The sequence below is a fragment of the Sycon ciliatum genome, chromosome 8, assembly GCF_964019385.1.
Source record: "Sycon ciliatum chromosome 8, ocSycCili1.1, whole genome shotgun sequence".
In the NCBI taxonomy this organism is placed as follows: domain Eukaryota; kingdom Metazoa; phylum Porifera; class Calcarea; order Leucosolenida; family Sycettidae; genus Sycon; species Sycon ciliatum.
The window spans coordinates 1537947-1562138 of record NC_088650.1 but is presented as its reverse complement, the minus strand read 5'-3'; the positions used below and the strand labels follow the sequence as shown (position 1 = coordinate 1562138).

Below are 24192 nucleotides of genomic sequence, written 5' to 3'. Positions count from 1 at the left end.
AATTAGAAATCGGGGACGGTAAACCGATAGAGAATTCCAAGACCTTGAAAATGAGCTATCGATGATGAGAATCGGCCAAGGAGAATCGCTGTTCTACTTTTTTGAAGACATCAAGGTCGGCCGTGCGTCGCCGCGCGCACCAACAAAAACTGGCAGCCGTGCGCATATCTGCAAGTGCAACAAGAAAGGGCGGAGGAGACAGCAAGCGTTCCAAGTGAAGAGTTTACCTTCGTGTTGACTCAAGCTAAGGACTCATGCCAGTCAGGGATCATACTAGTCACCTCTCATCATGGTCATGACTAAGGGATTCATTTGTGACAAGGAAACTCCCCACTCGCAGCGTGAAAGCTGCGAGGCCAAACAGAAAAGAGTGTGCCGAGTCGCGATCAGGAAACGCTGAGTTCTACTGACAACATTGGTTAGCTAGGCGCGGCAAATTCTTGTAGATGCCAGGACTCAAGTTCACCAGTACCCCACGGACATATCTTGGTCGATACCCACCAGCGGATTGAGAAAAATGACCAAGATTGCTTGGAGAAAGGACGTCTTCTCCGCGTGTCTTTCTCGACATCAAACAACAAGATTCGCTTCGGCACTGGCCCTTCGCTGTACAGAGTAGGCCAGGAAGTCGTAAAATACCGGTATTTTACGACTAGACTGTACATCGATGAGCATGAACTCGGGTGCGTAGCCGCTATGACTGCACAAACTCTGGTTTTGGCGGCATTCAAAATGGTGGTCGACGCTTTTTGAATTTTGTATGGTCGTGGTGAGCCCTGACTGTGTGTCTACAGTAAACATTACAGCGTGTCGTACATTTGATTGGTTGAACTACGCAGTGACTAGGTGTCACGTGAGTCACGTGAGGTGCACCTACCACCACCATGTCCTACATTTGTACAGCTGTCCATGAGATCAAGAGTACATAAACACGAGAGAGTGTAACTCCGCTTGGTCTTGCCATGGCGGAATGTTTCGTTTTGTTGACTTTTCTGGAGATGATGAGTCATACCGTACGAGGCATGTACTACGAGTCTGTGGGCGCGTGAGCTTGTACAGTTTTCATTAGGGGTCGTCGCAAAAGTTTTTTGTCGTCTCTGAAACGAGAGCAACATTTGTTGGGGGGGGGGGGGGGGGGGGTGTAGGGGTGTGAGCCAAAATCACAACTCGATCGACACTGTACATTGTACTTGTACATGCATGCGATTATCGTCGTCCAGCATAGCAAGCTGCGTTCGTTTCAGAATGGGGGAGGGGTCCGAGTACGAAATAACGATATTGCCTCCATGGTCATAGCCAGCCTGAGATTGAACGGGGGGGGGGGGGGGGGGGGGGGGGCTGGGTGAACTATTAGGGACCATTAGCAAGCCGTGAAACGTCAATGGGGGTAAGGAGTTCATCGTAACGCACGTGAAACACGGCGTGATTGAGAATTAGCTTCTCGCGTGCACAACCTGTCTACGTGAGTCGGCTGCTTTCCAGTTTCAAACAGTTTTCTGATATTTTTACTGGCTATTAGTTTTTGCGAACTTTTCCTTGATAACAATTCTCAGCCTGACTGACTTTTACCCGAATGAAAGTGAAAGAAACCCCATGACAGCCACATCGCCGATGGATGGGTGCAGCAAAGGGTTGTGTTCACGAGGTCCATGCCAAAACATAAATGAGCGAGCAAGCTGAAGTTTGTCTTGAACAAGCATAAATGTTGGCACTGTGGTTACCCTCGATCCTGTTCTGTGTCATGTTAGTAACGGTTATGCCAAAATCAATGATCCTACTGGTTGTTTGGTACGTTTCGCCATCGTATTTATTCCAACAAGAATGGGTGAGACATTTTTCGAAATTTGAAGAAAATCGCAAAGACCAAACGAGGCGCGATTTACGGTGCTATTCTCCGTATCATGGTTGAATTCGCACGTACTTGACTAAAACCCACTTGTTGCGGTCATGGCGAGTAGACCCCTCCAAACTCGTCAAACACGAGTATGTTTCGCGTGGTCAGGACGGGACTCTAACCCAGCTCCCCCTTCGCGTTGCAGTTTCACGGCTTGCTAATGGTCCCTATCACATGGCGGGGGTATAAGGGGGGGGGGGGGGGGGGGGCACGCTCTCCCCCCCCCTGAAAACATTTTGACCTGGGTTTGAAAAAACACCAGGCTGCTACATGCACCATGTGCACAGGCGGTAGACTCTACGTGGTGGGAAGCAGCGTCCAAAACCGGTTGCACGGACCGTCGGTGTGTGAGCGGCATTGGTTGCTGAACGCAACGCTGCCCAAGTGGGACAAAAACAAAGCTTGTGATCGTCAAGCGCCTCTTTTCGCGAACGGTGTACAACAATGTGTTCAGGATGATCCCCTCCAGATTCGAATCGCGAATTGGTTGACTTGAAGACTTTTCTGCGAAGTCTCAGCGACATCCATGGACCAAAGAAGACAAGCTCTGGCCAGCAGAGCCTTGATGGATTTTTGCAAAGCGTTCTTGCGACGGCGCAATTCCTGTTCCAACAGGAAACAGTGGGGATGATCAAGTCGTTGCCAGTCTAGTTCGGAACGAACTGACATTCCGCCCGACGCGGATGTACCAGTACCTGTTGTCAGTGAGCAGCCAAAACATGATGACACACACCACCACACACACACGTTCATAAGCACGCACCAGCGTTCTCTCGACCGCCTCGCATTCATGTGACAGTGAATATACGGCCGTAGACCACCACAAGCTGCTCGTGTGAGCCCACTTACTGGCCCGATCGTCGCCAACACCGCATACAGTTTGTCGGCCTAGAAAAGCACATACCGTACCAGCAAACAGGCCATCTTGCCCAGCCCTGATGGCTGCTTTCGCCTTAGCCACTCTAGCAGTAGCCACAAACTCTCACCACCCGCACTTCTGCACCTCATCCATCACTTGACTCGATAGCATACGCGCCTGCCACGTGCACATCCACATATGTACAGCACGCAGCACACGTCCATATCCTCACCACTGCCATACCTGCGGACTACGCACTCACACTGCTCTAAGATGCTGGCGTGGGCCCACATACCAATCACTAACATTGATACTGGGCTGGGAGAGCGCAAACGTTGGCCATCAGTTCCAAGTTAGCTCATTCTATTGGCTACTAGCCTGCCCGGCGCTGAGCCATGCATAATGCGCCTCCGGATCGCATCTGGTGCGTTTTCACGTGCAAGCTGGTTATCCAAGCCATAGAGCACTTTCCTCCTGTCCGATTTATCTTGGTGGGACGCGTGATGGTTGTTGACGCAAACTTGCACATCATTGTCAGCGAGCCTTTGAGCACATTGCCTTTGTTGGCCAAGTTTCCCCAAAAAGAGAAGGGCCCAGGTAAAACCGAACGAGGCGACGGTAGCAGACTGATGGTCAATCCAGGACAGGGTGGGTTGCCCACGCTATCAGCCAGCATACTGGTAGTCCTGGCCAGGCAATGTTATGTGCACAGCGTCAAGATATACCACGTCTTATCACCACACCGAGGTGCCATCTCACTCTCGGCCAGTGAGCCATAGAGTTGACGCAGGCGGCCGCCGCGCGAATGAATTGTTAATGAGGTGTTCAATGCAAACAAAACTAGACTCCAGAACAAAGCGTCGACCAGCGAGTTCATAGGCCGGTGGTGAGTGCGGAACAAATAGAAGCACAAGCCGTAATGTACTGATCGGGCGTCAAAAGGGGCACGCAGGCATTTTTTGTTCAACATATTCCGGACAGAAAGTATAGCATGGCAGGCACAGATACGTCGGCATGAATGCGTGCGTGCACCCGGCAACCATGATTTGCCCCCGGCGGGGCAAGGGTAGGTAGTGAGTAATGACCAACCATATCAACAGAAAGCAATTTGCTGCCGCTATTCGATGTCACCCACAGGCGACGGTGGTGTCAGAACCTGCAGGGCTGGGTGCACCAATGCACCTTGTAGTCGGTAGTCAGAATTCGGAGGCATTGAAAACTGCTCTCCGTTGGTTACCTGGTATGTCGAATGTTCCCCATGGCACGCCCGCGCGGCAGCTGGGGCGTCTCGTCCCCTGAGCGGTAGCAACAGCTGCTCTGCCAACAGTGATCCGATGAACAAGTACCATCCCGACTAATAAATGGTCTTCCGGATGATCAGCTACGCTATCAAGTCTGCTCTTGAGACGCGGGGTGAATTCGGAACTACCCCCGAGATTTCTGATACCAGTGGCCACGATTTCTAACGAACTGTTTTGGCCAAATTGCCAAGCACAACATCTGCGCAACTCGCGAACCGTGACATTACAATGATTCCCATGCGGTATGGCCCGCGTAGCGGATGGGCCATCTCGTCTGCCCAGCAGTAACAACCGCTGCTCTTTCAACACAGATACGACGAACATGTACGGTCCTGAACGACAACTGGGGTTAGGATGATGATGATGGGCGCGGCATAACTGCTCCACTAGTAACAGGGGAAAATGTGGCCACTCCCATGTTAAACGCAAAGTCGTATCCACACGGCCCAGCTGATAAATGGATAGGGCTTCGCCTGTCGCTCTGTTGCCAGAGCTGGAGCTATATGCAAGCACTATGCTGAACGTGCTGTGTACAATGGACACTTGGAAATCACTGCGACGACAACCAGCTGCAGTGAATTATTCCAGTTTGCATCTTGTCTTGAGTATCTTGGCGACTTGTGGCTTTAGTAAGTGAGTTGAGTTTGATATCTACTACTGTGATACTGGACACTGGATACTGTAAGTCTACAAATTATCAGCACGTTTTAAATTTCAGCATCCGCAGGCCAAAATCCTTTTCGGCCCCATTAAAATTCAGCCTATACAGCTCTTGCCTGTATATCCTGTCATACTGTATAATGCATGTCACAATTTCAAACAAATCCATCCTGACAACTCTCAGCTCGATAGGCACATCAGGGCCATTTCCATGTCCTTTCCAAACTCTCCTATCATGCCTTGGAAACGCCACAACAACTCAATCTAGCATTCTTTTTCAACTTCTTGCTCAAACCCAACCGATTTTCACGATTCTAAGTGCACTGGAAAGCTGAGACGCAGGCACATCTTTTGATGGCCATTACGCATTCCCTGTGCCAAAAGGAAATCCCCTGGTATGCTCCAATAATACTGCAAGGTCGAAAACCAGAAAATCCTCGAACTCTCAGTGCCATGGGTTCCTTGTTCACCTTGCCGCCTCTGGGTTCGTCTTTGTCCTGTCATATTTGTCACGCACCCTTAGGAAGATGTTTGTCACGAAAAGCAAAAATCTCTCCTGTATATCACGGTTCATTTCACCATGGTAGTATACGCCATACCGACATCTTTTGGGGGAATTACGAGTACTTAAAAGGGAAGTTAAATTATCCCATGCAGTGGATGCGAATGGTTGCAGACGTATTCATTGCACGGCTCAAATGCAAAGTGGCACTCCTAGTATATTGCACGTTTAAAAAATTCTAGTAGCTGGACTTGCGTTTGTATCCCGCGAGTTTATGGTTTATTCATTTTTTACTGATTCCAATTGCCAGGTGTGTCTTTACCACCATATTTATCATCCAATTTCATTTGTCCAGTAAAAGAGGAATAGAAAAACATGTTTCGTTTTATTTCTATGGTACCTGATGCGTGGGCTATTGCGAAGAATATCGAAAATAAGATAATCTTTACTAGTGTTGAAACGAATAATCAAATAATCGAATAATTTAGAATATTCGTGGGGTGAACGAATAATCGAATAGTCGTAGGAATTATCAGAAATCGAAAAAAAAAAAAAAATCTATGCTCAGTGCTGACCTACTGATATTTGCACTGCGTAGATCTGCTCGCAGTATTTCTTCTCAATCTCCTCTCCTCCAAGTTTAATCTCCTATCGGTATCTAGTAATACTTCTGTTCTTTCCAAACGAGGGAAACATGGATGCAGTGAAGATCCAATTACGCTCGACCAAGACCCTATGCGATATGCAGAGCTGGATCAGGCGTTGCACACTCTGGGGGGGGGCGGGGGTTATGTACTCTTCACGGTACATGTTATCCGGTTTTGCACCTCCACATAACAAAACCCGATAATCAGCAAAAAAAATTTAAAAACTACTTAAAAAGTGCTGAAAAAGTGTTGAAAAATGCCATCATGCGTACGATAGAATATAGATTATTCGTTCGATGGAGGGCGAAATTGTTCGATAGATTATTCGTTCGAAGAATCCGTGTTCGGTTTAAACACTAATCTTTACTGTTGGGTGTTCCTCGGGATCGGAAGCTGTTGGAAAAATGAATGTTCTGGATACGAACTTAGTAACTGAAGCTGCAGAGCCAACTTGTGTTTACACATCAAAATGACGGCAAAGCACAATTCTACCTGTATTTCTTGATCCTCAAAATCTATTACGTTCCCGGGGCAGTCATCATTCTTATTCACTGGTAAACAAAGAAGGCAGAACAATAATTATTCTTTTTCAACTAGATTTTCATGCTTCGTGCCAATAGATCAAAACATACGTAGCCGGAGTTGTATTTAACATTCGTATCCAGGCAACGTTCATAATGCTCCCTGTTCACGCTTGTTTGTTGTAGCACTATATAATAGTGCTACAACAAACAAATATGTACAGTGCATGAGCTGTCAAAGCGCTGTTGCATAACAGCCTCGCCGGCTGACTGAATGTCAGATATGCGACTTGCAACTTTGACCTGTTCATTTCGGCTGAAAGTTCCTGGTTACGGGCAAAAGGGATATGTCGTTTTTATTTCTCACTCTCTGCTTCCATCATGGTGTATGTCTGCAGTTCGCTACCCGCAAGATGAAGAATCCGTGGAAGATGTCAGAGTTCAGGCGCATGCTTCCGACCTTAATAGAAACCCTCGATCCTTCTGGACTACGGACGCGCTGTGACGCTTACGAAATCATCACGCCTCGATTCAAGAGAAGCTTGGCTTCGATTCGTGACCCGAACGATCACAACGAAAGACTCCTGGATGAGCTGAGAGGTGGAGATGCAGATTCGTTCCACAGGTTTCTCAGTTGTATAAGAGAGTCAGAGACGTACACACGTGTCAAAGAGATTTTAGCTAAACTGGAACCACTGGACATTCATCATGTTTCGACAGGTAAGCCATACGGTTCATATCACGGGGTGTAACACCCGGGATTTCAGCTGGTCCGGCCGAATGGGATACTTGACCGGAAAGGAACAGAAAATATGATGTGGTTTCGGTCGTGGCCGGACCGACCAAACTGGTTGCTGCGGCCCTGCATCAGATGGAAAACACATGTCTAAGATGTGGTGTGAATTAGGCAGCTAGATGCCCTTGCCGTCATGGCTTTAACATCCTGTGATCAGTCCACTTGAAATAAACGCTCACATAACGCATAACGCTCGCATTACTCTTTTGAAGGGTGTAGTGTTCACGTGTACCTGCGCGCTTTGGTATTCCTTGACCACTCCAGACATTCATGATGCATGTAGTAGTAGTAGTAGTACATCGTGTTATGTTATGCATGGAGCATGTGCTGTTTCCCGCGCGCTTTCCAACACCAGGAACTGAGAGCTCTTGACAGTCACGTGCATGAGCTGATTTTAACTTAGTAACTGGTGGTGTAAGTGGACATTATAGTGTAATGGGCCATTCACGCTACGCCCAAAACGTGACGTTTTCGTTCGGACAGCCATGACAACACGAAACGTGGCGGGAAAATCGTCCTCCTGATACGAAAACGTAGACGACGTATCCAGATCCCTGTACCGAGTTTCGGTCTGTCGTTCCCAGCAGTTTGTGTCCAAAAGAAGCTGTACACACAGCTGTACGAGTAGCGTGTGCGTGCCTGTGTGAATGCACCTGCATGAAAACGACGTCTGCCAGTACGTCGTATTCCTAAACGTGACGTGTATTGTAACCATGGTAATGCAGTACGAATAGCCTGTAACTTGTAGTTCCTTGATCTTTTTTACTTTTTATAAATAATCCTTGCCTCTCCATCCGACTACATATTATACTGATATGTACCATAGTTTGTGGAGTGTTAGCCGCACCTTAAAACTGAAACTATTTAAAATTGTGTGCATGAGTGTGGATTTAGGTGTTTGTGTGTGTGTGTTTGTGTGTGTGTGTGTGTGTGTGTGTGTGTGTGTGTGTGTGTGTGTGTGTGTGTGTGTGTGTGTGTGTGTGTGCATGCATCCAATCTATTTTGGCTCCGGTGTATTCTATTATGTGATCGTCTTCGTGGCTGTGCGGTATTCTCTGTTTGCTCCATCACAGATTGAGGTGTCAAGAAATTCACGCAGCAAGTGCTGGTACTGTTCTCTCTCTCTCTCTCTCTCTCTCTCTCTCTCTCTCTCTCTCTCTCTCTCTCTCTCTCTTTCTCTCTCTCTTTCTCTCTCTCTCTCTGTATCTCTTTCTCTCTCTCTCTCTCTCTCTCTCTCTCTCTCTCTCTCTCTCTCTCTCTCTCTCTCTCTCTCTCTCTCTCTCTCTGTATCTCTCTCTCTCTCTCTCTCTCTTCTCTCTCTCTCTCTCTCTCTCTCTCTCTCTCTTTCTCTCTCTCTCTCTCTCTCTCTCTCTCTCTCTCTCTCTCTCTCTCTCTCTCTCTCTCTCTCTCTCTCCTCTCTCTCTCTCTCTCTCTCTCTTCTGGTGGTCTCTACACTGCAGTTATCCATCAAATCCATTCCTCCATTCTTCCTTGGTCATATCTGCCAATTTTTAGCAACATTATGTTATTCTTGATCACCACCCCACTAAATATACGTAAATGAAATAGTCTAGTATGTTAGACAGTAGAGACAGCTAATTGTAGAGGACCACACCAGGTTACTATGCCCGTTGCAGAATTACTACTTATAGTCATGCAGATACATGAAATATTTCTTTAGAATTTTATGAATACATAATATTGGAATATTTTCACTAGGCCGGAGTCCTCAACCTCATTTGGCCGAGGAGGTTTGAATATTTTTAGAGATATATTTCAAGTTACTCTTTATTTCTACATTCCAGTCACTTATAGATATACAAACTCATTCCAGCAGCTGATGTAATACTCTAGGTTACTCTACCCTGTATGAGCCCATGGTGAGAAGCAGGGAGTCGTCAAATACCGGGAGTGGAAACGAGATGCGCGAGCGTGATCCATGCTCGCCTCGCGCTGGAGCACGCCGATTTTTTTCAAATAATCTTTTTTGTGCCACATTCACCAATTCCGCGGGATTTTCAAAATAACAAAATTTATTTTGGTTCTTCCTGCAAGCGGAGCAATTTAGACGTCTCCATAAATAAACCTTCTCGTCAGATTTCCGCTTCCCTTTTGTAGTATTATCACTCTTCGTCGTAGATTCGTCGGCAGTGCATGGTCATGCTGGATAGGGAGATATCGGTAGCCATTTTACGGCTGATGTTTTAGGAACTTGGGCGAGAGGTGAGTAAAACCAAGCTTTATCGAGTGAATACTTCTATCACGGAATAGCTTTGTTTTGGTTTGTTACACACGCATGCTGCATGTACAGAGCATTCGATTTATCAACCTGCAGTCAAGTATAGACCCAGGGAAGCTTCTGTTGCAAGGGCCATCCACTTTATGTGAAACTCGTAAAAAGAAATGCAATGGTAGATTTAAGAAACTATGTGATGGTCAGGAATCAGGATACACATGGCATTCTCTACCTGGATGGATACTTGTGACAATCTTAATATAGAAATACTGCGCTGTTTTCCGTGTGCGTTTTGTCCAGACCTGGACACCACATCAGCTGTGTTTTCAAGTTTAATTTGCGGTACATTAGTGGCAAGAAAGCCGTCCATCATGCCAGCATCATCCGCAGCAGCAACAGCAGCAGCACCCCAGCCCACCGCCATAGTCAACTGCACTGCAGAGACACCTAAAAGATACCATGGTGGTTGGTGTGTTGTTGCGGTGAGAAGAGAACTGGGAGCTAGCAGAAAGCCTGAGTTAACTAGCCTCAAGCCGGTGTTGGCGACTTTCGGCCATGAAATTCTGGCCAACATGTCTCCGAATCTACCAAACTTTGAAAAGATAATTGAATCTGAGACACATGAGCGCATCCACCGTGTGTGTGCATGCACAGTGTGGGCATGTCAGTATGTGTGTGTGTGTGTGTGTGTGTGTGTGTGTGTGTGTGTGTGTGTGTGTGTGTGTGTGTGTGTGTATGTGTGTGTGTGCTGCCAAAGATGGCTCTCTCGTCGTGCCGATTGAATATGGTCCCTGATCTCTTGGCAGACTGCCGACTTTCTGCCGTCGCTTCCATGTTGTTGGCCCCGCAAGGGGACAGGTGACCGTAATGGCAGTGTTTACCAGGACCCGGTGTGTGTGTGCATGCATGCATGCATTCCAGTGTGTGTGAATGTGCGTGCATGCGCAGTTCGTGCATGCCGTGTGTGTGCATGTGCAGTTTGTGCATGCCAATGAGTGCGTGCGCACCCGTATATTGGTGCGTGCATGTACACATGCGTAACTGCTGACACCCAAAGTAGGCAAAGAGAAGCGAGACAGAAAGAGAGAGGGATTTAGAACAGTTTAATTCGGTGTGCATTGTCAATTCCGTGATACTCGCCACAACCGGCCAAATCTGCAATTGGATTCTCAGTGTTGGTGGTGCATATACGTTGTCATGCTTCCTCTTGACATGAGACATACTGAAAGCGGTGATGTTCTCTTACACTGAAGAAGAAAATAAGAGAAATTCCTTGACTTTATAATAATGTGGTCGTCATTAAAAAACGATAATGTTTTAGAAACGAAGGGTCCCTCAAAAAGTCAGTGGCATATCATCTTACACCGAGAAAATTCACAGGTAGCACCTATATGGAAAGGACAATGGTTACGAGAAGTTTTTTCGTGGGTCGAACCAAGTGGCTTTGATTACTGAGGCTGAGCTATTTTCCTCGATAAATTACATCAAAAGTCACGTCACTATTCGCGCGTGAATCGGGCCTCCAGTCAAACATCGCAACACTGCGATAACGCCTACCGATAAATTAGGTGTCCTCCTACTATCAAACGAGCAGACCACTGCAAATATCTCTGTATACACGTTCTGATGGACGCTTTCTCCCAAAAAATACTCAAGGCTACTCTAAATTGCATTTGACGACGCTGAGGTACTCAAGGCACTGCAAAAATTTTGCGCGAGGCGAGCATGGATAATCAAGATTAACGGCGTTTCCACTCCCGGTATTTGACGACTCCCTGGTGAGAAGGGAACGAAAACGTTTTGTTCAGAAAATCTTCCATTTATTCTTCTAGACTGGTGTGGACAGCGCATAGATACATGGCTATTGTACCTTTCAGAATTTCATTTTCAATTCAATGTGACAGTGTCATGCATAGTCGGATTCGGCAGCTGGTTCGTGTGTTTGTGTGTGTACGTGTGCGCGTGCCTAGGAGACTGCATAGTCGGATTCAGCAGCTGGTTCGTGTGTTTGTGTGTGCACGTGCACGCCTGCCTAGGAGACTGCATAGTCGGATTCAGCAGCTGGTTCGTGTGTTTGTGTGTGCACGTGCACGCCTGCCTAGGAGACTGCATAGTCGGATTCAGCAGCTGGTTCGTGTGTTTGAGTGTGCACGTGCGCACGTGCCTAGGAGACTGCATAGTCGGATCCGGCAGCTGGTTCGTGTGTTTGCGTGTACACGTGCGCGCGTGCCTAGGAGACTGCATAGTCGGATTCGGCAGCTGGTTCGTGTGTTTGTGTGTGCACCTGCACGCCTGCCTAGGAGACTGCATAGTCGGATTCAGCAGCTGGTTCGTGTGTTTGAGTGTGCACGTGCGCACGTGCCTAGGAGACTGCATAGTCGGATCCGGCAGCTGGTTCGTGTGTTTGCGTGTACACGTGCGCGCGTGCCTAGGAGACTGCATAGTCGGATTCGGCAGCTGGTTCGTGTGTTTGTGTGTGTACGTGCACACGTGCCTAGGAGACTGCATAGTCGGATTCAGCAGCTGGTTCGTGTGTTTGAGTGTGCACGTGCCTAGGAGACCGCATAGTCGGATCCGGCAGCTGGTTCGTGTGTTTGCGTGTGCACGTGCGCGCGTGCCTAGGAGACTGCATAGCCGGATTCGGCAGCTGGTTCGTGTGTTTGTGTGTGCACGTGCGCGTTTGCCTAGGAGACTGCATAGTCGGATTTGGCAGCTGGTTCGTGTGTTTGTGTGTGCACGTGCGCGCGTGCCTAGGAGACTGCATAGTCGGATTCGGCAGCTGGTTCGTGTGTTTGTGTGCGCGTGTGCCTAGGAGACTGCATAGTCAGATTCGGCATCTGGTTTGTGTGTGCACATGCGCGCGTGCCTAGGAGACTGCTCAGTCGGATTCGGCAGCTGGTTCGTGTGTTTGTGTGTTTGTGTGCGCGCGTGCCTAGGAGACTGTATAGTCGGATTCGGCAACTGGTTCGTGTGTTTGTGTGTGCACGTGCGCGCGTGCCTAGGAGACTGCATAGTGCATATTCTTTTTTTTAACATATGCAATAAGGCCAAACTAAAGAAGGTGTGTGGTTCGACTAACATGGACATTTTTTTTACGGGCGGGCGGGCGGATTTTTTTTTTTTTAATATATTTTTTAGTACATGTAAATACACTGTATACGCGTATCGAGTAGACTCTACTACCAGCACAAGGCAGCAGTCGTACCACTCACTGCACTGCACTGCAGTACAACTACAAGTCAAGTCCAAAAGGAGCCGCCTGCGTCCGCAGACTCACGCCGCACAGCACGTAGACGTGGACGTGTTCAGTCCACGTACGTCAGTCACACGACAGCCCGCCGAAAAAAAGTTACGGTCGGGCTGAAATTGTACGGTCGGTCGGGTGAGTCGAACCACACACCTTCTTTAGTTTGGCCTAACATGTTATTTATAAAGACAGGACAAGTGAATAATTAGTCAGTCCATTGTTCATGATGATCTCCGACGGTTACGTCGGCAGGCGAGCCTCCGCCACTGCCAAAGCAGCGTGGGCTCCGCAGGAGGGTGCAAATTTCAAACCAAAATTTAAACGCCTACAACCGCGAATGCACATGATACAGGATTTCAGAAGGCTGAAGGAAATCCTGCATCTAACAAATGCCATTACATGAGAGTAATGCTCACCCCTCTTCTCCGCCAACAGATTAGCAATTCGTTTATACAGTGCTGTTGATGCTGGACCCATTCCGCCACTGGCTGACATGACCGCCGGAACAAAGGAGGCTTGCTCAACCTGCCTCACCCGCTCCTCATAGTGCCTTCTCTTTTCTTTTTCATGTCGCTGATACACAATAGTATGTGGTGCAGATCGATTTGAGCGTGAGTGAGGATTAAAAACCCGTATATCAATAAGTGTACGCTCAAAACGACTGCCCCACAAACCATTGGCAGCGACATCCAACCGGGCACGGTCTTCCACATTTGCGGTCCGGTAGCGAAGACGCTCCCCCGTCAGCGGTTGCAGCAAGGGCTCGATGGACACACTGGTGCACACCTTACCTCGTCCAGCAGCCGGGCCGTGACGTCCCGAATACCATTGTGTCTAATGGAGGGAAACCCTCCATAGGGGCACGACAGGGAATGCGCGACAGTTGCCTCTTGGCCGCAAGAGCAGTGTGACGGTACCCTGGCCGGTGTCCATCCGTAACAGAGGCAGAGTCCGTCCCAAAACTCTCCCTTTGTTAAATTAAAATGATATTTCTTAAGTGGACGGCACGTCAGCCAGCTCGACGACCCTTTCTCCTTCGCGACGTCTATGACATGTCGTAGCGACTCCGATGCACTGCCCGATATCTCGTCGAATTCCAGTTTCTGATGACGTCGAGAAGATGCCTTGGCGTCTCTCTTGGCCGATCTGATTAACACTACCGAGTCACCGATGGAGCCATCCCCTGACAAGATTCTCCGAGACAAAGGGTTGGTCATCCGAACCGACGAGTCGTATTGTTGGCATAGGGACACAGGGTTAATCAAACCGAGCCCACCCAGACGACACGGCAAAGCCATAAGCCTTCGGAGGGTGTCGCCTGGGGGTGCACGGCAAGTTAAGGCGGGAATCAGTTCAGACTTCACAATGTCCTCCAGCGGTTGGAACATGGGTTCGGGTACGTTCATGGTACGACAGAGGAACGCCCATCTACCCCTGAGGCCCGTCACATACGCAGAATACGCAGCCTGCGGCTGGGTTTGTGCAAATACTGCTAGCTTCTTCAGTTCCCCCATCCATTCGTCCACCTTTGTTTTGATATAGCTTTGAAGAAAACTGTCCCTTCCGATTGCTGCGCCAAGATATCGTGATCCCTCGTCCGTTATCATTACACCAGTGTCTCGAAACAATTCAGTCGCCTCCTGGTAACACCTTTCCTTGACGACAAGGACCGATTTCTTTGGGAGACTGCATAGTCGGATTCGGCAGCTGGTTCGTGTGTTTGTGTGTGCACGTACGCGCGTGCCTAGGAGACTGCATAGTCGGATTCGGCAGCTGGTTCGTGTGTTTGTGTGTGCACGTGCCTAGGAGACTGCATAGTCGGATTCGGCATGTACTAGTAGTAGTACTGGTAGTAGTCGGCAACCGGTTTGTGTGTGCGTGTATGCATGCATGTGTGTGACATCATCTTTAATAATATCGGTAGTTGTCTGTGGATTACTGTGTACTGTGCTGGACTGCGACAGCACACCGTGATTATGTGCCAAGACATTCACCTGGCTGGTGGCCGGCACTGCCAGTGACTGAGTCTGGTGGTTTGCATCTGTGTGAAGTTGAGTGGAAAATGCGCAGTGACAGATAGCGTTTGCCTTTTGCCGGTACTGTATGATTGTGATCAATAGGCAACCTCTTGCATTGGCTGTCAGGTTGGATAGGATCATCAGTGTTTGTATTTAGAACAGTAATGACGTACTTGCTATTGTACTACCGTAATGTCACATTAGCTTCAGTGTTCATATCATTCTATACTGGAGTATTCTACGTATTCAGTAATTGAGTGGTTTATTTGGGAATTCCGCTAGGACCTGAAAGGTTTGACGTGGAATTCAGGTTACACTAGGAGGTGAAGGCTTAAAGAGAAAGTTTATATCAAAAAAGGTATTCTTTGTAGACCAAAGAGTGGTATATTAATTATAGCAGTCTTTGGCACTGCCCGGCAGACCTGACTACTGGAATTATTGTGCCAATATACAAAAATGGCAAACCCGGAAAGGAGCCCCGAAGAGTTACAGACCAGAAATGCTATTGTCAGTGGTTCGGAAAGTCCTTACAACCATAATCACGAAGAGAATTAGCACCAATATTCAGCAGTTTGTGGATGAGTCACAAGCCGGTTTCAGACCAGGTCGCTCAACAGCTGATGGGGTGTTCTGTGTGCGGTCTCTGTGTGAGAGAGCTTTGCTCGGAAATTGGAACTATTCGGCAGCATTACTCGATTTCAGCGGTGCATTCGACACAGTAAACCGTGGCAAGGCGCTCGATCGAATGGCCGATTCGGGTGCACCCACATCAATGATGAAATTGCTAGTCTCCGATACGACAGTTAGGGTGAAGATTGCTGGGCAGCTCAGTGCTCCCTTCTCGACCAATATCGGCGTGGTTCAGGGGGACCCGATGTCTCCGGCCATGTTCATTGTCTACGCAGAAGGTGCGATGAGGCAGGTGAGAGCAGCCTGCACCTCCCCTTCATGCCTGCCTACTCATTTCTCACAGTATGCAGATGACACCACAATACATGGCACTGATCGTGATGCTGTGGTGGCCGCTGCAGCGAAATGTGAGCCAATTTTCGCCCAGGATGATCTGAGATTAAATCTAACAAAAACTCAATTTGTAACTCCTTCCAAGGATGATGACGCATGGAGAAAGACGAAATTACTTGGAAGTCTCTTGGGATCTGGAAGTGACATCGAGAACCGTATCAATGCCGCTAACCGAGCGTTTGGCACTATAGCCTGGAAGAGACACACTTTATTATCTAGAATGCTTATGTTTACCACTCTTATCCTTCCGGTTCTACTATACAACTGTGGCCCGTGGACCTTGACAGCAGCACTCGGCAACAGGCTCGACACGTGGCATCGCTGCAAACTACGATCCATTCTCGGCGTAGTGTATCCCCAAAATATATCGAACGAGAGAGCTTGGAAGCTCAGGGCCTAGGGGCCCTACGCTATGCTTTTTTGCCTAGCTCATCGTACATGTTATAAGAACTCATGGAAATGTTTTTTTTCCGTTGATTGGCCACATCATTGTATTGCAAAAACGTTTCAATCAGTTTGAATATTATGAGTTAGGCAAAAGTATTTGCAGAATTTATTGTCATTTCTTTAATATCATCTACTTTTGGTTTACTCCTTCTTCTCTTTTTATCTCCTTATACTGTAAATCAACAAATTTTGGCCGATGAGAAACTTTGGCCGATGAGAAACGAAACTTTTCGCCGTCATTAAACTTTGGCCGATTGGAGTTTTCAAAAAGAAATCGATCGGTACTTTTGCTCTCACATGCATCCATTGCTCAATCATGCATCATTTGCCTCTGTGACAAACTTTGGCCTGCGATTTACTTTGGCCGGTTGGTACCAAGCGGCGAAATCAGCGAAATAAAATCGCCAGCGAAAATTAGTTGATTTTAAGACAGTAATCGGATTTTCTGGCCTTTTTGTAGTAATACATGTACATTGACCTGTTGAGCCAATGACGACGCCGAATGCATGGTTGCCTGTGGAGCACATGACATAACTTTACAGTCTCCTAAAATACGTATCCTGTCCGACGGCAAAAGAGGCTGCAGATTTAGTTTTTCTGCGCGTCGACCGGATGTCTGTCCTGACGTTTCCTGGGACCGGCGCTGACTCTGCCGATCACGGGCATTCTGGACTCAACGGGTTGTCTGTCCTGACGATTCCGGGGACCGGCTTAGACTCTGCCGATCACGGGCGTTCTGGACTCGACGGGATGTCTGTCCTGACGTTGCCTGGGACCGGCGCGGACTCTGCCGATCACGGGCGTTCTGGAGTCGACGGGATCTCTCTTCCGACGTTTCCTGTGACCGGCGCTGAATCGCTCGTTCACGCTTATTTTGGAGACGACGGGATCTCTCTTCAAAAGTATGTTTATGCTGACGCATCCTATCACCTATTCGGCGTCTATTCTAATTTAATTTCCTCCTCGTCTCCCTATTTCTTTCCAAATCTCCCTCTACATCAGGAAGTCGTACACATAATACGACGAATATTGGTACGGTACGGGACAGATACAGGAGCCGGTACATATTGTGGACAGCTATTATGTACAATCCTGTAGAGCCTTTGTAGTCACAGATACGGGACAGATACGGGACAGATACGGGACAGATACGGGATAGCTCCAGGCGTGACACAAACAAACAAACACACAAACAAACACCAAATTAAAGCTGTGTGGACCCTGGCTAGCGCCAGACGTTACTGAAGTAACGTCTTCTGCATAGCTACGGGAATAAAAACTTATACAAGCTGTCCAACCAATTGCCTATCACCAGAACATGCAGGGAACGGCGCTTGTTATGGTTCGGCCATGTAATCAGAGAAGGCAGTGACTCGACATCCTACAAAGCTCTAAGACTTTCAATCGACACCAAAGACATCAAGAAGCCCAGGGGACGCCCCGTCACCAGATGGATCGACAACATCAAGAATGACTTAAAGACAATAAACGTTTCCATTGCCGAAGCGGAAGCTATTTCCCGAGACAAGGAAGCTTGGCTCGGCATTGTGAATCAATGTACTAACTTATCATGCTAAAAAATATCTGCGCTTACTTGAATATCCTTTTGGTAAATAACATTCTGTACTTAATATTATATTCCTCATGCCTAGGCTCATGGTGGAATCGAGGTAGTTTTTCCCTGCAATAACAGAATGAAGAAGGTGTGTATGTCATGTGTTTCTCGGTTTCTCCAACTCTTTTGCCGACAGATGCGTTAGCCCCATGGGTGATCTCACCCATGGGGTACATGCGAGCTGTTATTATTATTCTCCTTTATTTATTTATTTATTTATTCAACATCTCCTGGCCCGTCCGAAGACTGCCAATAAACATGAGAGGTCAGGTGATAGCCAACCACGGCAAGCTAAAAGGGAGAAAAAGAAAGATGCTGTCAGAGAGGGAAAGGAGATAGGGAGAGAAAAAGAAAGGGAGGCACATTAGTAATACATGGGATCACTTCGGATGAGACAGTGTGGAAAGCTGGACTTTGAATTTCCTGATATCCTGGCATGTCTTAATGCTAGTAGGCAGGTTAGACCAAAGGGAGTATGCTGAGAAGAAAGGGGATTTCAAAAACAGAGAGGAACTAGCTCGGGGCAGTGATAAGGCATTGCGTGTTGGTCTAGTGGTAACAAACCAGTTGTACTTGGCAATATGTTTCGGGACTTGGGCTAGGAAGATTTTTTGCACAAGGATACAAAGATGCTGCTGATGTCGGGCAAGAAGAGGGTGCGTGGAAGCAAGTTTATAAAGACAAAGGGAGGCAAATGTTTGGTCTTTTCGAAACAGAATTTTCAGAAGCAAGCGTTGATGTACTTCCAGTCTGTGGAGTAAAGTCTGAGACAACCCGCACCAAGCTATATCGCAATAGTCAAATATAGGCAAAATGTACGACTTAAAGAACAATTTTCTGCAGTTATCATTCAAGTGTTGGCAGTGGGGTTGTAGCATACCTAAGGACGCACTCGCACGCTTGCACACAGACTGGACTTGTGGAGACCAGGAGAGTTGGCGGTCGAGAATAACGCCCAGGTGCTTGTGCTCGTTAACAACTTTAATAGGTGTACTATTTAGACCAGGAAAATACAGAAGCTGAGTGGGGGGGCGAGGGAGAGAAGAACATGGCCTCGGTTTTGGCGAGGTTAGGCTTCAGTTTCCAGGTTTCCATCCATGTTACTGTAGCGTTGACCCCGGACTGCATGGAGGCCGTGAGGTTGTCTGCCGAGCTGTCGGAGCACATCAGAGCAGTGTCGTCAGCAAAAAGACTTACATTTGGTACAAGGGCTGGCAAGTCATTAACGTACAGTAGAAATAGGAGCGGCCCAAGTATGGACCCCTGGGGTACCCCAGACACGACTAGTAATGGGTCTGATAGGGAGGTAGATACTCTGACAGTCTGGTGGCGGCAGGAAAGATAGGATGAGAGCCATTGCAGGGCTGGACCATGTACCAAGAAGACGGACTCTAGCTTTGCAAGCAGACCACGATGCCAGACGGTGTCGTCCTTTATTCACTTCTTTCGAAGGCGATAAGCCAGACCCACCGGGAAATATTTCCATGGGTGGGACAGCAAAAAGAAAGTGAAAAAATAAAAAATAAAAAAATAAAACAAAAAGGACAAATAGTTGTAAGAAAGGTTTGCCCCCCACACCGGAGCTCGCGCTATTCCGCCGACTTTATTTGACACTTGACTGACTCACGACTGCCATCCAGAGCACACGAGAAGTCCATCGAACCTTCGACTCAGCAAACCTGCAAGAAAGCACCACTCCCTGCTCAATACACAGTGTTTCGGGGAATTCACCCCTCATCAGTTGAGCTTGAGTAGGCTGAGGAAGATTGTGCCTGAAGAGCACCACTTATATAGTGCTCTCCAGGCACAAACATCACCAGGGATACAAACTTACAGAGACGCTCCGCTTCCAGCGCGATAAACACCTCGTGAACACCAGATAGCAGCGTGAGTCAGTGTCGCTCCTGGACGGTGAGACAGACGTCGAGGACCCTCGGTCATTCGCAAAATTCGCAACGCAACTATTTCGTATTATTATTATTATTATTGGTCTAGAAAGAAAACCTTTTTTGATATTACAATGAGAGTAGCTAACCATTGGCTTGTCCACCAACTCTTAGAGAAAGTTTACACAAACTACAACCTTGTCCCCTTGATATTCCCGCCCTTTCTCACAATTCGCCCTTTGATGAGCTCATTTATGCACAAGCAAAAGCCGCGGCAAAGTCTGACAGCGGAGAATGAGACAGCTACATGGGTGGTGCGGGTGGGAACACACGGTCACATTCTCCGCCTTCACATCCTAGTGTAACCTGAATTCCACGTCAGACCTTTCAGGTCCTAGCGGAATTCCCAATTACACAGTTCGAAGGCTCCGGCTACGAATGTGACAGTGTGATGTTTAAAGAAAAGACCTCACATGAGTAGCAAGGTAATTGTATTTGTATTTTATTAGATTTAAGGATTTCCCAAAGGCTTTGGGCCTGTCGAGGGGATCTCCTGCGAGAAGAATGAAATGACAACTTTATGTAGAGGGAGCAGTTAATCGAGGATAGGCTAAGGAAATAGATCGAGGCATACAAAATCTGGTAATTAAGGAGTTGGGATACCGTCAGTGTAATGAATATATCGGCGAAAATGCTGATAGAGAGAATGCTTGAATTTGGGGAGGCTGGTTATAGAGGTAAGAGAAGGCGGCAGGCAATTCCATAGCATTGCAGCTTTGTTGGAAAAGAGGGAAGAAAAACGCACACCGTGATAATTGATGTTAACTCACTGATCCTTATGCACAGATATACAGAATTCCCTCACTAGTGGGACCATTGTTATTAGGCTAGGGCCTGTTTTGGACTTCCCACTCTAAATAAAGAATACAAACAAACAACAAACAAAGAAAACGTTTGTTTGGTCTTCATGGACTTGAAGACAGTGAAAGGTGAAAATGCTGGAGGTGTTCTGAAGATATATGGAATAATTCCATATATGGATAAGTTTAAATTTATTTATTTATTGATTTATTTATTTCACCTTCCCGTGGCCAGAGAATATAGGCCAATATGGAGGGAGGGGGGCGGTAGCCAGCCATGGCAGTAAACAAAAACAAAGCAAAAATAAATAAAATTTAATATTACACATTACTGGAGGCAAAGAGAAACAAATGTGGATGAAGAACTAGCAGTTATTAGAACACGAGCTTCATGTTGGCCTTGAAATCCTTTAGCGTACAAGACGATTTTACTGATAGAGGCAGGGCCAGCCAGAGAGAATAGGCAGCAAAAAACGGAGATCTGGTATAAGCTGAGGTTCGGGCTTTAGGTAAAGTGCAGGAATTGCGTGTAGGACGAGTGGGAAGAAACCAGTTATATTTACGCAAGTGTGGCGGGGCTTTGTCAAGACGAATAGAATGAACAACAATACACAGTTTTCGATCCGCTTGACTAGAGATAGGGAAGGTGTTAAACATATCATACAGCTCGGCAGAAGGAAAGTCTGATGGTTTGCGGAAAAGGACTTTGAGTATCCTCTTATTGTGGACTTCCAGGGTACTCATTAACGATTTACTAAGTAGGGATGACCAGGCGGTTGAGCAATAGAGAAAAATGGGGAGAATATAGCAATGATAAAAAAGGCGAATGCATTCAAGCGGTAGGTGGGAGCAGTGAGACACGAGGTAGCCAACAGCTTTACTGACTTTGCTACAGATATAGTCGACATGTCTACTAAACGATAAGTCTGAGTCAATGACCAAACCAAGATGTTTGTGTTGTTTTACCACTGTGAGGTCTGTGAGGGATCCGGGAAGAGTGAATGCATTGGTTGGCTCTGAGTTCGGCAGGAATAATACATGTATCTCAGTCTTGGCGATATTAGGTCTTAGTCTCCAGGTAGTCATCCACTGATGGACTTCGTTGATACCGCGCTGGAGACTGTCTCGCAGCCTGTCTAGACACTCATTGAACCGGAGCAGTGCAGTATCGTCAGCAAATAAGGGGGGGAAATAGAGTAGCAAGAGCTGATACTTAGACGAGATTGGTTCCACTGCAGGGAATTCTTGTTATCATGTACATACAGGAGGGTGACATAGTCAGCAAATAAGTATGGGGTGCAGTAGGTGATTGATGAGGGCAGGGAATTTACAAATAATAAAAAGAGGGCTGGAGCAAGATGCGATCCCTGCGGGACTCCACAGGTCTGTAAGGACTCCAACCTTACAGACAGCTTTCGCTCAGATCAGAAGCTTCGGAGCCAGTCGACTGCTGGCCTATCAGCAATTCCTTCAAATGCATTTAGCAATGCTTGATGATCCACACACATGGGGCTCCGTGCTCCCCTCCTGTGCTAGAATTAACACCATAATTATTTGGCATGTACCCTCACTTCGTAGAGCACAACGACGCGCTCTTCTTCTCCGTGATGTGCACAGTTACACCTTCTCCCCCCCCCCCGGTATAGAGGTGACATAACTCGCATCATTTTATTTTTTGGCGCTACACTCTGCGTAACGCCATTCACAGAGCACAATGCGCGCTACCTTCTGCTGCTTCTCCTCCGTGATGTGCTAGTTGCGCCTTTTCTCTCTCTCTCTGCCCCCCCCCTTCTGCATACCAGGTGACATAATTCGCATCTTTTTTGGCGCTACACTCTGCGTATATACTGCTCTTGTGTGGCTTCCACGGTATTCATTGTTATTACCTGACGATGGCTAAGTGCCGAAACGTTGTAAAAATAACGGAACTGGTTCGGATGTGATGTGCAGCGCTATGGGAATGGGTGTGTCCACCCGAATTCTTTTCATTGATGATCCACACGATCAAGAGCTTTCTTAAAGTCGAGGAAAACACAGTCGAACTTCAGCTTCTTGTCATTGCACTCAGCCATTTGATGTGTCAGCAAGAATAATGAATGATGAAACTACAAAAGGATTTGAATTGTTTGCAGGCAACCTGCCTACACTCAAGAGAGCACTGCATTTCACACAAATCCATTGGTATCGTTACAACGTTTCGGTCTTTATGACCATCATCAGGAATGTACAAAAGGATTGATAAAGAAACACAATGGATGAAAATGCAATACAAATTTTTAAAATGCGAACCCAGAAAACCAGAAAAGTTGTTGTTGTTGTTTGGCTTTATTTAAAGTGGAGTTCCAAAACAGGCCTAAACCTAATGACAATGGTCCCACTGATAATAAGAGAAAAGAAAAATATATAATAATAAGCGGGCAAACAGAACCAAGAAGAAGATACAGCTGTAGTTAGATAACTAATATGAGCACGGCAGCAGGGGAAAAAAGTCACAAGCACGGCAACCGGGAAGAAAGGAGTGAGTGAGTGAGTGAGTGAGTGAGTGAGTGAGTGAGAGAGAGAGAGAGAGAGAGAGAGAGAGAGAGAGAGAGAGAGAGAGAGAGAGATTGAGAGAGATTGAGAGAGAGAGGTAGTGAAGCAGATGAGTTCATCCTAGTTGACGGTACTGCCTAACAGAAAGGCCAGGCTTAGCGATTTGAAAGTGGAGCGCTTTCTTTCGAGGCGTGCTGTGTCTGGGAGCTGGTTCCACAGGATAGCTCCAGCATGGCTAATGCGCTTAGCTGAGGATGCAGTGGGGGAGACAGGAATGATGAGTAACTTGCTGCTCCCTCCTCGTGTTCGGAGAGAGAAAAAAGGAAACAAATGTAACCCAAAAGAAAAAAAAGTGTGATTAACACTATGTACACTATGTATGTGATTGGAAAGGCTTCCTGTCTGAAGCCTTTCCATAATCCATACTGGTGCTCGATGTTCCAGTTTTATGACACGAGAATTAGTGTACCGCTATACACGTGGTCGACACGTTGTCGACACGTTGTTGATACTTTTTTGACACGTGACGGGAAGGAGAACTACAGAAGTCGACGAAGTCGTGGAGCCCCCTTTCCGTATCCCGTACTGCAAAGTGCCATTGATGGATGTCTTCTGCACCTGGAACGGCCCCATAAACGCTGTCGCGTCGGCGGACTGAATGCGCAGGGTTGTTGTTGTTTTTTATTTGAATTCGCAATACCAAACGGGCAATAAGCCCAATTACATGGAAGCGAATAAAAGAATGCTAAGAATGAGGCATTGGGGTGGATATTATTTCAAGTGGAAAATACTGATCCCGGGAGGTGCTACAAATAGGTACTTCCAGTACAATGAAAATCTGAAAAGGCCATGGTACTGTCGTTTACCATGCTGGAAGCAGCTACATGTAGAAGGAAAAACAACAAGAAAGACGTTTTATCTCATGTATTGGACAAACAGAGCTAACAGGAAAAGACCGTTCGTTATAATTATGCCTATACATACTGTCCGTGTGTGTGTGTGTGGGGGGGGGGGGCATGTCACTGTTTCGCTTCTTTAAAAACGTTTATGGCCTGAGAGTGTGGGGGGGGGGGGGGGGGAGGGGGGCATGTCACTGTTTCTCTTCTTTAAAAACGTTTATGGGCTGAGAGTGTACGGGTACAGGGCTG

The 24192-nt window shown here is 47.2% G+C and overlaps 1 protein-coding gene and 2 long non-coding RNA genes across 3 annotated transcripts in view; all 3 read left to right on the top strand.

Annotated features, from left to right (window-relative positions):
- Positions 1 to 8554, top strand: part of LOC135823465 (espin-like protein) — a 13699-nt gene extending 5145 nt beyond the window's left edge. The window contains exons 7-8 of the mRNA XM_065336313.1: positions 6783 to 7104; positions 8254 to 8554. Coding sequence (XP_065192385.1) covers positions 6783 to 7104; positions 8254 to 8258 — 327 coding nt within the window. The 3' untranslated portion in view covers positions 8259 to 8554. The remainder of the gene's footprint in view (positions 1 to 6782; positions 7105 to 8253) is intronic.
- Positions 1 to 11337, top strand: part of LOC135823471 (uncharacterized) — a 130830-nt gene extending 119493 nt beyond the window's left edge. The window contains exon 2 of the long non-coding RNA XR_010554718.1: positions 11225 to 11337. This is a non-coding gene — a long non-coding RNA (uncharacterized LOC135823471). The remainder of the gene's footprint in view (positions 1 to 11224) is intronic.
- LOC135823466 (uncharacterized) lies at positions 8646 to 10294 on the top strand. The gene is made up of 2 exons (XR_010554714.1): positions 8646 to 9403; positions 9717 to 10294. It is a non-coding gene; the product is annotated as an uncharacterized LOC135823466 (long non-coding RNA).
- Positions 11338 to 24192: the final 12855 nt, after the last annotated feature.